Source organism: Bos indicus x Bos taurus, chromosome 13 (assembly GCF_003369695.1).
Source record: "Bos indicus x Bos taurus breed Angus x Brahman F1 hybrid chromosome 13, Bos_hybrid_MaternalHap_v2.0, whole genome shotgun sequence".
NCBI classification, from domain to species: Eukaryota; Metazoa; Chordata; class Mammalia; order Artiodactyla; family Bovidae; genus Bos; species Bos indicus x Bos taurus.
In genome coordinates, this window is record NC_040088.1 from 43,950,295 (window position 1) to 43,967,399 (window position 17,105).

General features: G+C 46.1%; 1 protein-coding gene across 4 annotated transcripts in view; it reads right to left on the reverse strand.

Annotated features, from left to right (window-relative positions):
• RIN2 (Ras and Rab interactor 2) overlaps nt 1-17,105 on the reverse strand; it is a 207,762-nt gene that overhangs the window by 159,087 nt on the left and 31,570 nt on the right. The window contains exons 2-3 of one of the 4 annotated variants that reach the window (XM_027559603.1): nt 16,009-16,118; nt 14,323-14,442 (exon numbers count right to left, since the gene is read on the reverse strand). Coding sequence is in view for 1 of the 4 variants with exons in the window: in XM_027559601.1 (XP_027415402.1) it covers nt 4,193-4,269 (77 nt within the window). In the remaining 3 variants the exon portion in view is untranslated. Of the gene's footprint in view, nt 1-4,192; nt 4,285-6,349; nt 6,437-14,322; nt 14,443-16,008; nt 16,119-17,105 lie in introns of those variants that run through there. The other 3 variants (XM_027559602.1, XM_027559604.1, XM_027559601.1) reach the window with 3 other exon arrangements.

Sequence of the window (17,105 nt, forward strand, 5' to 3'; positions counted from 1 at the left end):
ATTGCAAAAAAGGAGCTGACAAATAATGACACCTTTTTAGTAAGATGGAACATTGTGTGTAAGAGGATGACAAAACAGTAGTCACATGTCCACACGCCCAGAGCCCCCGTTGATAAATCACGATCACACAGGAGCAGGCCCCACATTTCTTTCCATGGCCATTCTGTTTAGGGTATTTACTCAAAAGGTAAACTAGAAAAAGGATTGCATCAAGGTTAAGTTTAAAGCAGAGAGAAGTGGTAAATCTTCTAAGCCAGTGTTTTCTAAATCTCAGTCTTGAGAGAAATGCCTTCGTAATTCTTATCACTGTGTACACACGGGTTTTTCTTTGATTAATTTTAAACTGTTTTTTTTTTTAAAAAGAAGCTATGTATTTGATGTGTTAATTATATTTTATACTATAAATTAGGTTCGTAAGAATTAAACAATGAAGTGAAAGTATAAAAATGCTCATCTGAGAACCACTGAAAAATCTTCTGGGCTGTCTCTACTGGTGTCTGTAACATGCTTTGGAAAAAATGGAACCAGATGACATCACTGAGATACAAAAAACCACTCAACTGGCTGAGACCACAGGCTCACAAAATGATGTTTGGGAAAAATCAATGTGAACTCCTTCGAGCAGGGGGACAGAATGCATCACTGGGGAGCGTGCTAGAGAAGACAACCGAGTGCACACGTGGAAGGGACTCCGGTTGAACTGACTGTGCAAGATGACGAAAGTGCCTGAGTCCCCATTGCACACGGGCTCAGGTAAGCCATTTCTAGGGCTATCCAGGTGGTGCTGCTGGTAAAGAACACGCCTGCCAATGCAGGAGACCTAAGAGACACGAGTTTGATCCCTAGGTTGGGAAGACCCCTTGGAGGAGGGCATGGCAACCCACTCCAGTATTCTTGCCTGGAGAACCCCATGGACAGAGGAGTCTGGTGGGTTACAGTCCATGGGGTCGCAAAGAGTCAGATATGACTTAGTGTGCACACACGCAGAAGCCATTTCTTTGTTGCAGCAAGTCCTGTTCCATGAGTCCCTGGCTCTCACAGAGAACATGGGGCTCAGTTCAGTGGGCACCTATGCAGGGATTCTGCCACATCAGACGAGGTGAGGAGAGAAACCAGGAGGTGAGAGAACAGAAGCCTGGCCACACAAGGATGAGCTGACTGCCTGAGAAGGGTTTCCCAGGGAAGACTGGGAAGCGGGGAAGGATGGGGCAGGTGGGTCATCTCGTTACAAATAGGTTCAACCTACTGGGCTCAGCCTAGGTAAGACCATCAGATGATCCGAGCTGTCCTGGAAGGCCCAGAGCCACTGCTAGAAGGTCAAGCACAGGCTGCTCAAGCATTTGGAGATGAAAACAGCTTAGTCCTCAACCAGATTCCCCAGAAGTAGAGCCCAGGATGGGGATTCAGGTGCACACGGCTTGCTGGGAGTGTCTTGGGGGTGAGGAAGGCAGAGGGGGAAGGATAAAGAGCCCAGCAAGCCTGTGCCCGCGGTTAAATCTGGCCTTGGCCTGACCCCACAGGCAGCTCTATAACATGAATGGAACCATATTTATCCCACTGGAGGCAGGACCTGTCTTCTATACCCACATCTGCCAGTCGATGACTGGCCTTTCCTGCAGGGTCTGTCCTTCTAAGTGTCACCAAGAACAGGTCTCTGGAGAAGGGGGCCACAGAGAGGCCATCAGAACCCGAGGCCCACCCCAGACTGTGGGGAGACCTTGGTGGTTTAGGAGGATGGTCACTACATGGTTGTTTGCACTTTGGAAATGATTGATGGGACCTGAGTTTTTGTAACTGATGTCTGAGTTCATTTTTTAAAAACTGTAAAAGGCCATTTTTTCTTCTACTTGGCTCCTGCTGTGTCCCTGACAGCCAGAACTTGCAAAAATCTCTCTTCCTGAGATCCTAAGAGGCTCCTGTAATTGTTACTAAGTCCAGCAGGGACAGATCCAGGTTTTAGGGAGCCTGAGGCTTATTCTATTTGGGAAGCCTCTGTTATGGGAAAGAATACAAAATTACTAATGCAGGGAATTCCTGGTGGTCCAGTGGTTAGGACTCACTGTTTTCACTGCCATGGACTGGAGTTCAATCTCTGGTCGGGGAACTAAGATCCTGCAATTCTGAAAATTGGCCCCATAGGATGGACAAAAAAAAAAAACCTACCCTCTGCCCCCAGACATTCACATGATTACTGTTAAAATTGGGATCTGTGACCAGCACAATGGTGACAGAAGATAAAAGGTGTGAAGTCTTCTGAGAAAGACCAGGATGGTTCTACAAAGACGGCAACCTCAGAGTTGAGTCTCGAAGGGTGAGTAGACAGTGGAAGGGGTTCCTGTCAGAGAGAAGAGCATGAGAAATGCCCTTCAGAAGCAAGGGATGAGCAAGTGCTTTGGGGAGACCATAAATCCAATTTTTTAAAAAAATTGGAATATAGTTGCTTTACAGTGTGTTAGTTTCTGCCATACAGCAAAGTGAATCAGTTATACATATACATATATATCCTCTTCAGAGTCTTCTCTTTTTTTTTTGGCCATGCTATGCAGCATGTGGGATCTTAGTTCTCTAAGTGGGGACTGAACCCAGGCCCCCTCCAGGGAATGCAGAGTTTTAACCACTGGACCACCAGGGAAGTCCCTATAAATTCAATCTTGCTCACTATTGCTAGGGCACCAAGGGTTCTGTGGAACGGGAACTGGCTTTGCACAGAACAGACCATCTTGTAGGCCATGCCAGCTAATGAGGATTTGACCATCTGGGTGATGATGAGATACCACTGAATACCTCTGAGCAGTAGGTGACACTTCAGGGGGCCACCCAGGGTGGGAGGTGGAAGGCTGATCCATGCAAAGGGTGGAGCATATGGGTGAGATCCTATTTAAAGGGTCAAGACTTGATACCTGTGGGAGGTGGGTAGAGGAAAGGGAGTCCCAGGGAAGTTTCAGGTTCAATGTGCAAGAAACTTGGATAGAAGGTGGTACAATTCACCAATATACAGCACCCAGAAAAACAGCAGGTATAGTGGGAGAAATGAAACAGATGAATTTTGGCGCAGTTAAATTGGAAGAGGCTGTGGGTGGAGGTGACCAAGAGAGTTGGATGTGACTCTGGAGCTTGGGCGCATGGTCAAGGCTGGAGAGACAGTGTTGGCATGGGCAGGATGACCCACAGATGGCAAGGATGAAATCTGAACTTAAGCCTGAGGATTCCGCTCAAGCATCTGCAGCCATGTCCTGGGACCAGCTCACAGCAGGTCCAATTAGATCTCTAAATTAAGTCCTGCAAAACAGCTAAAATACGGACTAAAGAAAAGGCTAAAGAGAACAAACATTATGGAAATCACATTGACACCAACTGCTCTTCTTTCCTGTCCGAAGCACGAGTGACAAGATCATCACAGCTGAACATTCACGCCTACACTATTAGTGGAATTGTAAGTTCACTATGGAGAACAGTAAGGGGGTTCCTTAAAACACTAAAAATAGAGCTACCATATGATCCAGCAATTCCATTACTGGGCACATATCTGGAGAAAACTCTAACTTGAAAAGACACTGGTACCTCTATGTTCATAGCAGCAATATTCATAGCAGTCAAGACATGGAAGGAATCTAAGTGTCCGCTGACAGAGCAGTGGATAAAGAAGACACAGTACATATATACAATGGAATATTACTCAGCCATAAAAAAGAATGAAACAACACCATTGCAGCAACATGGATGGAACTAAAGATTATCATACTAAGGGAAGTAAGTCAGACAGAGCAAGACTGAAGAGTCATGCCTAAATCACTTTCTGGCCAGGGCTCAGGCTAGCTAGTGATTTATGATGTTAATAACAAGTAGGGCTTCTAGACTTGTCGCAAGTCACACCTGAGGGAGCTGCTGGCCAAGGGGAGCTGAGAGCTCGCTGAACATGTGGACGGCAGGTATTGGCCGCCTCCTCTCTCCCTGATACTGCAGACACTGACACCAGCTGTGGTGCTTTTTCCCAGTGGGGTCCCCAGCACCCTCTTCCACACAGCATCCTGCCCACCAGGTAGAGCAGCCCTACTCTGATTCCACCAGTGAAGAAGGGGAGACCCAGAGGTTGCTACCTATCCACCAGCATCAGAGTCAGTGTAGCACATGACTCTCCTGAATGCCTCACCCACACGCTAACACTTAATTTCTAACTGAGCAGGAGGGTTACCGTGTTCTGGATTCCCCAGGCTCCAGATCATCAACAGGACAGACAAAAGCCGAACCTCCAGACAAGAGCTCCGTCATCCCGGGGAAACAGGGCTGGTGATCCTTCTCACTGCGAAGGTTAAGGACTTGTACTTCCTGTACATTCATCTAATATTTGCTCAGGCTTTGTTTGTGTGACCCAGTTCTGACCACAGGGCCACCACACCCAGCCCTCACCTGGGAGCAGTGTTAGGGGTTGGCCTTTCTACCTCCTGCCACGAATGCTAATAGACTGACAGAAACAATCAGGTGCAAACACAGCTCCCCAAAGCCACCTGGGGCTCAGACCAGAACATGATCTTCTGTTACCTTGTTCAGTTTATCAAACTGCTTAACCATGGGTCCCTGCTCTTCAGTTGCTCCAGTCTCTTAAACTTGAAGAGGCTTCACTCAGAACAGAAAAATTAAAGAATTCTCCCAATTGTAGATGTCACAGCCATAACACCCTTAGGTCAGGCTGTATTAAGTGGGGACTGGTGGTCAAGGCTGTCAATCAATGTTGCTAAATGTAAGTTGAAACCTAGCAACAATTACTGATATAATTAAGGCATGATCTTGGGAATGTCTTTATAAGTCTGGCCTATGAAGAAAAATCCCTGGCCTTAAAATGTTCTGAAATTAGACTCAAGTGAATTTGATAAAAACATGTTGGACATAAATAAATCTGTTCCAAATTTTTCAAAATTGCATCCATATATTAAGATTCAGCCTATTCACAAACACTACACATGTGCCCCAGGGATGGGGCCCTGATCAAATCTGATGTCTGTTTCCTCAGGGCGCCTGAAAAGCTTCTGAACCAAATGAGACCTCTGTCTTTCTAACCTGCCTGTGTGCTGTATTGTAGAGATGAAGCCAAGGAGTGTGACAGGCCATACAGACCCCCCCTAAACTAAGGCCTTATTCCTTCCCCAAAGGAAGATGGTGCAGCAGTTTTTACCTTTTCCTCCTAAACGCATGACTGTTGGAGCTAATACCGACCATGGCACGCAAGGTGCCTGGCTGGGCTGTGACTAATCCATTTCCCAGAGGACCTGGTGGTTTGCTGAGCTTGGGAGGAAGTGGATGGCTATGAATCAGTGTCCAGGAGTGGAAAATACAATGTGATTCACATTAACTAGAGGAAAAGGTTGAGGGAGAAAAAACAACCAGAAATTAAAACCACACGCACTCTTATACATCAGCAAATGCCACACTGAGCATGTCACTGTGACTTCTGCTTTTAAAAGTCCAAGGAAGGAAAAAAAAAAAAAAAAGGCAAATTTCAAAACAAAGCCTAATTAAATTAGTTACAGCAAAGCTGAACCAGTACAGTGCATAATGTAGTTATATAAAAACAAATGAGTTCTTTTTAGTGAAGCTGGTACTTGTTACAAAAAAATAAGAAGCCAATACAATATTTGTCCATCTCAAACAGTCCTTTATATACCTTCATTAACTTTTGTTGAATAGTAGAAAACTTTTAATGTTAACTTTCGCTCAAACTGCACTTTTTCTTTGTAGTGAGAATTCTGGCCTCATTTAAGCCTTCTCTCAAGTAGCATCATTTAATTTTCCAATAATGAGGGATCTAGAAATGTAAAATGAAGGAGTGAGGTGGGGCTCCGTAGGCATCATTTAATTTTCCAATAATGAGGGATCTAGAAATGTAAAATGAAGGAGTGACGTGGGGCTCCGTAGAATCCAATCAACAAGGAAATAAAAAACAAACAAGAAACCTCAAAGCCACTGGGATCAATCCACCGGGAATCACTGGAAACACTGAAATCACTGGTTCTGAAGAGAGACACAGAACTCAGACTCAAAGTAAGAGCAATTAAGTATCCACATGAGGACTTCCCTGGTGGTCCTGTGGTTAGGACTCTGCACTTCCACTGCAGAGAGCATGGGTTCAATCCCTGGTCAGGGAACTAAGATCCTGCATGCCGTAAGGGATGACCAAAAAAAAAAAAAAAAAAACACCCTCCCAAAACAAAACACTGAAATTGTAAAAACAGAATCATGACTAGAAAATATGTATTAAAAATATATTATATATAAGAATCTATGTGGGCACAGATTATGAGTTTCTTTATTGGTGCTACATGGATAATTACGAATTCAAATTAATTAAGAAAACCTGAACAAGCTTGTGCCGGCAGGCTCAGTTGTGTCCAACTCTTTGCAACCTCATGGACCTCGCCAGGCTCCTCTGTCCACGGGGTTCTCCAGGCAAGAACGAGAGTGAGTTGCCATGTCCTTTTCCAGTGACCAAGCCTGCAAGCCATCAAATGAAGTTACTATTTGGATAGGATTTGATTTATTCCCAAGTGGATTTTAAAGTCAGGCTAGACCGGAAATGGAGTGAATGACGACTGTGTGGGGCGGAAGGTTTTGGGTGGATGTTTTGGGTGGGAGTGTTGTGTGACCTAATGAGTTTCTTGAACAGCTGTAATAATCAGTGGAGACGTTAGGAAATAAAGTGTCACTGATTTTGGAAAGTGGCACCAATCAGTGAAAAGGCAAAGTCAGTTGTGTGGAAGCAGTGGGGAAGAAAAGAGGAGGGAAGGAGAGAGGGTGGCACGGTTACCACCCCACTCCCATCATACATGTCTGCGTGTTCCAGGGATCTGAGCCCCAGGCAAAGAGTCTGGGTGAGGGCTGAAAATGTTTTATTTTTGTCTAACTTTCCCAAGTCTGGGAGTCTTCTTGGGTCGAGCTAACCCAATAACTGAAATCTGCACTGTATGATACGTTGTGTGAGCTCCTAAACACACATCTGCAGCTCCCTTTGCCAGTGAAAACAAAGCAATATTAGAACCAGCATTTGGGGCTCAGATGGTTCAGTCTCTGCATCCTGCATTTAATGCTACTATTTTCTATTCTGACCAACTTAGCAAAATGTGTAATTTACCAAGACTTGAAGAGATCACTCATCATTCCAAGTTACCCATCAGAAAGGCATTTTATAAACAAGTCTGGTTTTCCATAATTTATTGATCATATATTTCCAAACATCAAACTTTCTAAAACATGCAGAACCACATCACAGATAATAAAGACTAGGTATTATTTTCCAGTTGATTTTTCTTGCTGTATTTTTGGTTATAAAATTATGATACAATGAACCATATGGACATTCAAATTTAATGCTTTTGGTAAGTTTGGAAAAACTTTTTTTGCCAAAAAGAGCAATACAAATTTGTTATAGAAAAATTAGAAAACAAATTACTAAAATAAATTCCTTAAAACTATCATTCTATTTGTTAATCCTCTGTAGTACATCCTTCCAGAAGCTTTATGAATGCATCTGTCTCTACTTCCTTACTGGGTTTTATTTCATTTTGTAATGCTTATTATAACCTGCTATCTACAGTGTATTTATTTCTTCAATTATTTATTGTCTCTTTCTCCCACTTCTATGCATCTGTTCCTTCCTTTTAAGAGAATAGACAACTTCTTGGGGGAAAGCACTTTGCCCCTTTTGTTCACTACTAATTGCTCCCCCACCCCCAGACTCAAATAGTGCTTGATGCCTATTAGGAGTTATAAAGGCCTCGTGAATGAATGAAACAATGAACAGTTGATGCTCACTAACTATTTGGAAAATTGAAAGCTGGTAAGTACAACCTGGCTGACGTCAAGGTGATGGCAAGTAGGTGAGAAGGTCTTCTCCTCATCATCCTGATTCCTTCTGCTGTTGACTAAATCAGCCCATTAATTCTTGTCTGAATTCAGTATATGTAGCTACAGGTATGAATTTGGTTCATGTTCACAATGTGAGAAGTTACAGAAAGAAGACAGCCTTGAAGCAGAGGCAAGTCTACAATCAGGGTCAGTGTCAGCGGGCAAGAGCAGGGGTCTGCTGGACACAGGTGAGTCTGTGCTCTCAGTGCCACAATGGGGACCACCCAGCCCTCCCAACCCTTTAGATCTGCCATGTGACCGGCACGCCAGGGGCCTCCTGACCGTACCCAGCGTGGAAGACTGAAGGGGTGGAGAAACTTGTGCCTTAACTTAAGCAAGAGAGATACTAATAAGCTCTTTCATGCTTTTGTTTATGCAACATCTGGACACATTTTAATCACCAATTTCCCATTAACAGAGAAAAAGCGGCCAAGGAAGTATGCCTTCATTTAATAAAGAGCCACTGTGTCGTGACCAGACGACTTTTTCTGGCAAAAAAATCAAAGTTTGATCTTGCCCTTCCCTTTGATTCTTTTAGCAAGCACATCCATGCTGTGAGACAATTTCTGGGTGCACCATCCTGATGGGGTGTGGGGGCTAGCCTTTTTTTAACTTTTTATTTGGACATAATTTCAAACTTCCAGAAAACATGGCAGGAGTCCAGAACCCTTACTAATTAATAGGGAGACAAAAGGACCCAAAATAAACATAAGAAAAGATCGGAAGAGACACACTGCCAAGAAGATAAGCCAATAGCTAATAAGCACATGAAAAGATGCTCGACATCCTTAGTTACGAGGAAATGCTAAATCCACAGTAAGATGAGACTACACACACACACACACACACACACACACACACACAAAGATGAGACTACACGTCTATCAGAATGGCAAACAACAAAAAAGCTGACCACATCAACTGCGAGAATGGAAATTAGTCTCCCATTGTTGGTGGGAATGCAGTAAAATGGAGCAGCCTCTCTGGAAACAGGTTTGCAGTTTCTTAAAGAACCAAACAAATACTCATCCTATGACCCATAAACTTCATTTAAGTACCTACCCAAGGAAAATAAAAATCTATGTCCACATAAAGGATTGTATGTGGAATGGAACTGAAACCAATCCAAATGTCTATCAACTGTAGAATGGATAAAAAAAAGTGCTATGTCCAATCAATGAAACACTATTCCACAGTAAAAAGGAAACAAATGATGGGCATGCTGCAGTCAGGGATGACCGAGAGCAGCCAGACGCCGTGTTCGATTCCATTTGCATAACATTTCTAGCAAACTTTCAAAGTTTACTAAAACGCCCATACCTGTACACTTAAAGTGGGTTATCTTTATGATACATAAATTAGATCCCAATAAACTAATTTTAGCCTTTCCTGGTGGCTCAGTGGTAAAGAATCCATCTGCAATGCAGGAGACCCAGGTTTGATCCCTGGGGTTGAGAAGATCTCCTGGAGAAGGAAATGGCAACCCACTCCAGTTTTCTTGCCTGGAGAATTCCATGGACAGAGGAGCCTGGCAGGCTACAGTCCATGAGGTTGCGAAAAGTCAGACACAATTGAGCGACTAAACAACATCAAAGCTATTTTAACAAAGGGGAACATATTCTAAAGATAGCTCTGTATTGTGCTTTTTCTCTACTCAGAACTATAACTTGAAGACAGTTTCCTATCATCACCATAGTTCTACCTTTTTTGAAAAAGTGAAAATGTTAGTCGCTCAGTCATGTCTGACTCTATGTGATCCCATGGACTGTAGCCCACCAGGCTCCCCTGTCCCTGGAATTCTCCAGGCAAGAATACTGGAGTGGGTAGCCATTCTTCAGGGGATCTTTCAAACCCGGGCCTCTTGCACTGCAGGCAAATTCTTTACTGTTTGAGCCACCAGGGATGCTCTCTATCTTTATAAGTGGCTGTCTAACGTTTCACTGTATGACTGTGACCAAATTTAAATAAATAAATAGCCATGGGCACACACACACACACAAAAATGCTCTCCTTTCCGCATTCTGTCCTAAGGTCTCAGAGGGATTTCGCTTCCATTGTGCTCAAATTTAAAAGCTACAAGACCCCCTCCTTCCATTCCCCAAACTGCCTGGCACCCCGATATCAGATGCAAAGGTACCTCACCCATGTCCCCTTATCACTTGCCCTCCCATACATGCCACTTTTGGACTTAAAAAAAAAATCAACATTACTTTTGTTTTGATTTTCTTTTTTAAATCACAAATTACCTACTCCAAAATATCCATCCTCTGGTACCTGTGGCTTTCTTTGATCTGAGGACAGACAGCCGGAGCATGTCTGGGTAGGCCAGAAGACCAAGGAGCTATTGCCTTGCGATGATCCGTGGCAATGATGAGTGGGAGTTGGTGGATGAATGCCCTGTGTCCTCACTCCCGAGGAGAAGTAATTCCAAGGGGAGATCAATGCCACCTCCCAGAACTCCTGGGCAGGCTGGACCCCAGCTGCCCACAGTGGTCAGGGGCTTGTGAACACAACTGCTCCCCTGCTGCATCTCACCTCTCCTCTCCCCCTGCATCCTTCCCACCCAGAAGGATGGTAGTGGTACTTTCTGGCTGGTCCTTGCGCATTCACGAAGATGGAAATCAGCCATAAAGTCCACAGGCATGTCAGCAGCATTCATAACGCTCATGCTGGCATGGATGAGTTAATTAGAAAGCTCTGTTGGGCCAAATAGGGTACCATCACAAAGACCCTAGAGCACAGTCTTGTTTGAAATAGGGTACCACCGTGAAGACACTACAGTACCGTCTTGCTTGGTTGGCCAAGATGCAAACACAGTATAAATAACTTATGAGTGTTTGGAAACACATTTAATCATTTGAGGCTTAGGTTTCTGCCGCAGACCTCCAAGAACACAACTGTCAAGCCACCCTTAGCAGATGCTTTGTGACTTAGAACTCACAAAAAGCATCAGATGGCAAGTCTTTTCCATGCTCACTTGGAAAAAGCCCTGTAAATTTATGGCTGCTAATTCCAACCAACATAAAAGTGTCGCCTCCTCTCCTTCCAGCTTCAACTGTATTCGTGCCAGATGGGAGAGCCAAGGTACCAAGAGGCAAAGAAATGACATTTTCACCAAACTCAGAGCACTCTCCCCAATTGTAGGAAACCATACACTTCAGTGTAATTGACAATTTAGTCATCCCACTGGCTGCTCTTATTTCATTCTGACGCACTTGAGCAACTGGTATGTGCTGATGCCAAGTAAAACCATTTCAGGCCGCTGCTGGGGAGGTAGTGGTTGTCACTGAGGGAGCTCAACAACCCTAGACGCCTCCTGAGTCCAGGAGAAGCAAAGCTGTGATACCAGAAGGGGCAGAATCGCCTGCAAAGGGCTGAGCCCCCAGAGGTTTCCAGAACCCGGGGCTGTGTAGCTTCTAATAACCACATCATATGGCTTCCTTGGTGACTCAGTGATAAAGAATCCACCTGCCAATACAGAAGATGAAGGTTTGCTCCCTGGGTGGGGGAAGATCCCCTGGAGAAGGAAATGGCAACCCACTCCAGAATTCTTGCCTGGAGAATCCCATGGATAGAGGAGCCTGGTGGGCTACAGTCCATGGGGTCACAAAGAGGCAGACACGACTTAGGGACTGAGCGTGAGCACACAGAAATATCACTGAAGACCTGGGGTTTTGCCCAGAGTTAGAACCAAAACTGCCACTGGAAAAAGCCTTTAAATTTCAGCTTGTCTTTGCCCAATTTGACAGAAGCAGAGGCCGCATAAGAGAGGGACTTCTGGGTTCTGACCAAGGCCAAGGCCAACAGCAGACACCCCACACCCAAGACAGGTGGACTTCACCACTCAGCCTCTTGACTCGGGCATGGCCATGTGACTCGCATTATCAATATGATCACACGGGAGCACCAGTGAAGAAGTCTCTGCATTTCCGCCTGCACCCCCGCCTCTCTCATGGTCATGAGAAGAGCTGCTCTTGGGCTGCCACTGCCCTCAAGCCTAGATTTAGAATGCAGTCAGGCGGAACAGGCTTGAGCCCAGACCTGAGCGAGAGGCCTTGCTGGATCAGGTTGGAAGCAGTAGTCCAGTCGAGCCCAGCCCGGATCAGCCTCACCCCTCAACCCTCCCTTCGAGGTCAGCAGAGTCACCCAGCTGAGTCCACCCTCGATCAGACCAGCTGTGGCCAACCTCTACAGAGTGTGCTGCATAAACCCTTATTATGGGCTTCCTTGGTGGCTCAGATGGTAAAGAATCTGCCTGCAATACAGGAGACCTGGGTTCGATCCCTGGGTGGAGAAGATCCTCTGGAGGAGGGCACAACCCACTCCAGTGTTCTTTCCTGGAGAATCCCATGAACAGAGAAGCCTGGCAGGCTACAGTCCAGTTCAGTTCAGTTGCTCAGTCATGTCTGACTCTTTGCGACCCCATGGACTATAGTACGCCAGGCCTCCCTGTCCATCAGCACTCCCAGAGTCAAGGGGCTACTCCATGAGCCTACTCAAGGGGTTGCAAAGATCAGACACGACTGAAGGACTAAGCACACAGCCTTGTTTCCACTGTGTCCGAGGGCAATTTGCTGCACAAGATGAACTAATGCAGAGAACAAAGGGAAGTCTAGGAAGCCAGGAGTCCTGCTTCATACATTCTCCTTCCTAACTTCCCTGGACAAATGGGGTAATTTACAGGATATAATTGTGATGATCATACTTGCTTCAAAAGGTTCCCATGATTTCTCTAGGAACCCCCCAACTTCTGTGTCCCTTACTGGGACAATTCCTAGATGCTCCCTACACGGTCTGTCACAGGTTCCCAGCAAGACTGAGCCCTGGTTACCCACAGCAGTCCCCTGCTCAGGGTCCCACCTTGAACAGCCTCCCACTTCCCCGCCATACCCCTTACTCCCGCACTCTGCCCCCATGCATCACTGCCCATAGAAACACTTGCACTGACTGTTCCGTGGTTAAGACTCCAAGCTCCCAAGGCAGGAGACACGGGTTTGACCCCTGGTCAGGGAACTGGATCCCACATATCTCAACCAAGAGTTCGCATGCTGTAACTAAGACCCAGCACAGCCAAATAAAAAAATAAATGCTTTTAAAAAGATCACTCCTGAAGAACTGAGATTTTGAATTTTTAAAAAAAGAAACACTTGCACATGAATGCTCGACTCAAACTAACACATGGCTCGCTTTACAAATAACAAGAAGCACTTGAATGTGCCAGGCATCATGACACAGAGGTGACTTCACCTCTCTGTGCCTCAGCTTCCTCATCTGCAAAATGGGCTCAAACCACTGCCCACCAGGGCTGCTGTGAGAAAAGAATGTGTAATGCACCTCAAACAAGACCTGGCTCATGGAAAACCTTCAATAAACGCTACTATTTTGAAGCAAGAATTGCTTCTCCTTGGGCTTTCCTTGTGGCTCAGACAGTAAAGAATCTGCCTGCAATGCAGAAGACCTGGGTTCGACCCCTGGGTTGGGAAGATCCCTTGGAGAAGGGAAAGGCTACCCACTCCAGTATTTTGGCCTGGACTATACAGTCCATGGGTTTGCAAAGAGTCGGACAGGACTGAGCAACTTTCACTTTTCTTCTCCTTATTACCAACAGGCTTCCAAGCTGCATCCTCCTACTGGAAGGAATGGGTAGAATGGAGAAAAAGAAAGCCAGAAAAAAGAGGATGAAGAACAAGGAATATCTTCCATCCTCAAGAAGGTGAAAATGTTAGCTGCTCAGTCATGATCGATTCTTTGGGACCGCATGGACTATAGCCCCGCCAGGTTCCTCTGTCCATGGGATTTTCCAGGCAAGAACACTGGAGTGGGTTGCCATTTCCTTCTCTAGGGGATCTTCCTGACCCAGGAATCAAACCCAGGTCTCCTGCACTGCAGGCAGATTCTTTACTGTGTGAGCCACTTAGGGGCTAGATGAGATCCTCCCCATGAACCCACTTTAAATTCCTCCACCAGCTGATGGCAGCACTTGCCTTTAACTAAACGTGAGCTGGGCCAGCAACAGGCATCCTCCATGGATTATATTTGGTTCAGGACATTCTGCTTACTGAGAACCAGAGGCGGTACAAGAGGGGTGTCTAGGTGAAGACACAAGCCACCGATCCCATGCGCAAAGGCTGACGGTGATGAGAGCGCACGACAGGTCACCTTTCAACATTCATACCGAAGTCAGTTCTCCCGCGTTGCACATCTGAAAATACTTTCCAGTTGAATAACCCACAGAGAAAAGCAACGCAGAGCCCCGCTGGTTCCTGTTATTGTTTAGCTTACTGTTGCATCTTGTGGAAGCCGTTTATTTATAAAAGTGAGACCCAAAGATGTTTCATCTCACAGGAAAAACAAAGGAAGTGACAAAGAAACCTTGACCTCAAAAGACAACCCCTTAGCCCCATGATAAGACTTTAGTGCTTATACCTGGAATTTTGCACTTCCTTATGTTAACCCTCTTCCTTCTCAAGAAAATTCATACTTCCTGCTTTTTGCTGTTGATTTAGCTCACATTTATCCACTGTCTGCTACAGATTACAGCTTGTGCTAAAAAAAAAAAAAGAACAGGAGACACCGATCAGGCTCTTGCCTCACGGAGCCTGAAGTCAAACATGGGCAATCCAGAAACATGAACATCACTCCACATGTTATGAATCTCATGTAACATGAGCAGAGACCATGAATCTAAGCTCTTGGTGGGGTGGTGGTGGGGGAAGCAGGCAGCCTCATGAGAGGACTGTAAGGCAGGACCCCAGGGCCCAGCTAAGGGCTTCCCAGGTGCTGCAGTGGTAAAGAATCTGCTTGCCAGTGCAGGAGATGAAAGAGACACAGGTTTGATCCCTGGGTGGGGAAGATCCCCCAAAGGAGGAGATGGCAACCCACTCCCGTATTCTTGCCTGGAAAATGCCATGGACAGAGGAGCCTGGTGGGCTACAGTCCATGGTGTTTCAAAGAGTCAGACATGACTCAGCAATTGAGCATGAGCAACGAGTTTAGCTAGGATTCAGATTAAGAAAACAGAGTCACAGCAAACTATACGCACGTAAATCTAGTTCTCCAAAGCTGTGTTTGCTGGTCTGCCTGCTTCAAACGGTCTGCCTTCTCTGAGCAGAGCTGTGTTTGAAGGGCAGTTCCTGGTCCAGAAGGAATGGGCACTGGGGTCAGAGTTCATCTCACAAGCCTGGCATCAGAGAGCCCTGGGGGTTCACATCCCAGCTTGTCATCTGGCCTTGGGTGAGTCACTTTGTCCCAGTTCCACCCGGCAGCTCAAGACTGGAGGCTGGAGCCACCTGAAGTCTCCCTCACATATCAGTGGGGCCTGGCGCACGCACACACACACACACACACACACACACACGCACGCATGCACACGGGGCCTCAGCCGCCTCGCAGCGTGGCGGCTGGTCTCATCGGCAAGTCTGCCCCGAGCCTGAGAGCCAGCTGGGAGCCACGTTGGTTTTGCTGCTCTCAGCTTCAGAGTAACTCAGCGTCGCCTCTGCTGCCTTCTCTGTGAAGGTGGTCACCGAGTCCCCACCCAGATTCCAGAAAGGAGAAAGCAGACTTCCCAAATTGAGGGGACCCAGGGAAACTGTGATCCCCCACAGTGACCTACACAGATGTCCCTCTGACGTTCAATCCCTTTTGTACAGAGATCTATGATTGCATGAAAAAAAAAAAAAGATGAAAAGTGGGGATGGGAAGAGAGGCAAGTGGGGAATGTACCTGAAAGAGGAAAAAGGCTTTTAGGTTGGGACGGGGCCACCATCAGGACCATCTACTCTCGGTAACCAGCCAGCTTCGGTGTTCTCATTTCTGAGACGAGAATGAAATGAGTTAACCCATTGAAGGGCCGAGTCTGCCACACAGTCGGAGCTCTGTTACTCTGAGCACTTACAGTGAGCTGTCCTGACCTTGGTTTGGCCCCGCTGCTTACTGCATCATGACAGGATCCCTTAGGTACCTGAAAATAGGTAAGCATCCTCCCTGACCCTTTCGGAGAGAGGTACCATCCATAGCAGCACACCACAATAGAGCACACAGGTCCCCACGCACAGAAGAATTTGGAAAAGAGGATCCAGGGCCTCAGGGCATGAGGCTTTAGTTGTCACTTACCCTTCACGCCAGCATCTCTCAGTCCAGACTCCACCTGCTCACCATCCTGAAAGGGCTTAACGGGTATCTTCCCCAGTGGAAGGTCAGAAGTCCGCAGGTCCTTTCTTCATCTGCAATACACGGAGTTGGCCGTTTAGTGTCTTGTATGCATTTTTTAAATGCCACAGGGCTTCCCTGGTGGCTCTTTGGTAAAGAATCCGCCTGCCAATGCAGAAGACACGGGTTCAATTCCTGGTCTGGGAAGGTCCCATGTGCTGCTGCGCAAATAAGGCCATGAGCCGCAACTATTGAGCCTGTGCTCTGGAGCCCGGGAGCTGCAATTAACTGAAGCCCATGAGCTCTGGAGCCCTAGCTCAGCAACAAGAGAAGTCATGGCAATGAGAAGCTTCCAAATGAAAACCAGAAAAAAGCCCGAACAGCAACGAAGACCTAGTGGAGCCAAAAACAAACATAAAAATTTTTTTAAATGCCACAAAAACCACCCAGGGACTTGCCCATCACTTGGCTGGGAGGGGTTGCTGAAAGCTAAGGCACAGTCATCCTCGGTGTCCGGGGGGGGGGGGGGGGTGCAGGGTGGATCCAGGAGCTGCAGATACCAAAACTCACCATGCCTAAGTCCCTTATTAAAAGGGTGCAGTAGTAGGTGAATGAAAGTGGCCCCATATTGGTGGTTCTGTGTCCACAGATTCAACTACTGTAGACCCAAATTTTGCAAAACTGAATCCAAGGACGCAGAGGGCAGGCTTACAGGATGGAGGGCAGACTGTACGGCTAAGGGCCTTTCCTTCCTGTTTTGATCCCTTTTCCGACCTCCTGGTCAGGTTATGAACAGGGGACTTGCCTTACCAGAATGCTGTTTATATCCCTATGCTGATGCTCAGATTTCTAAAATTCCAAATAGTCTTCTGTGGTAAAAAATAAAAGTAACTATAAACAAGGATTCTGTCTTCTCCATCAATCAAGTGACAATTTGTTCCTTTACCCCTTGCATTACATCTGTTGCAACAATTTAAAGAGTCCTGCAATCTGCAAGTGTAGGATTTGGAGATGAAACTAAGTGCAATATGAAATTCTCAAATGACCCCGTATCTTTTCTG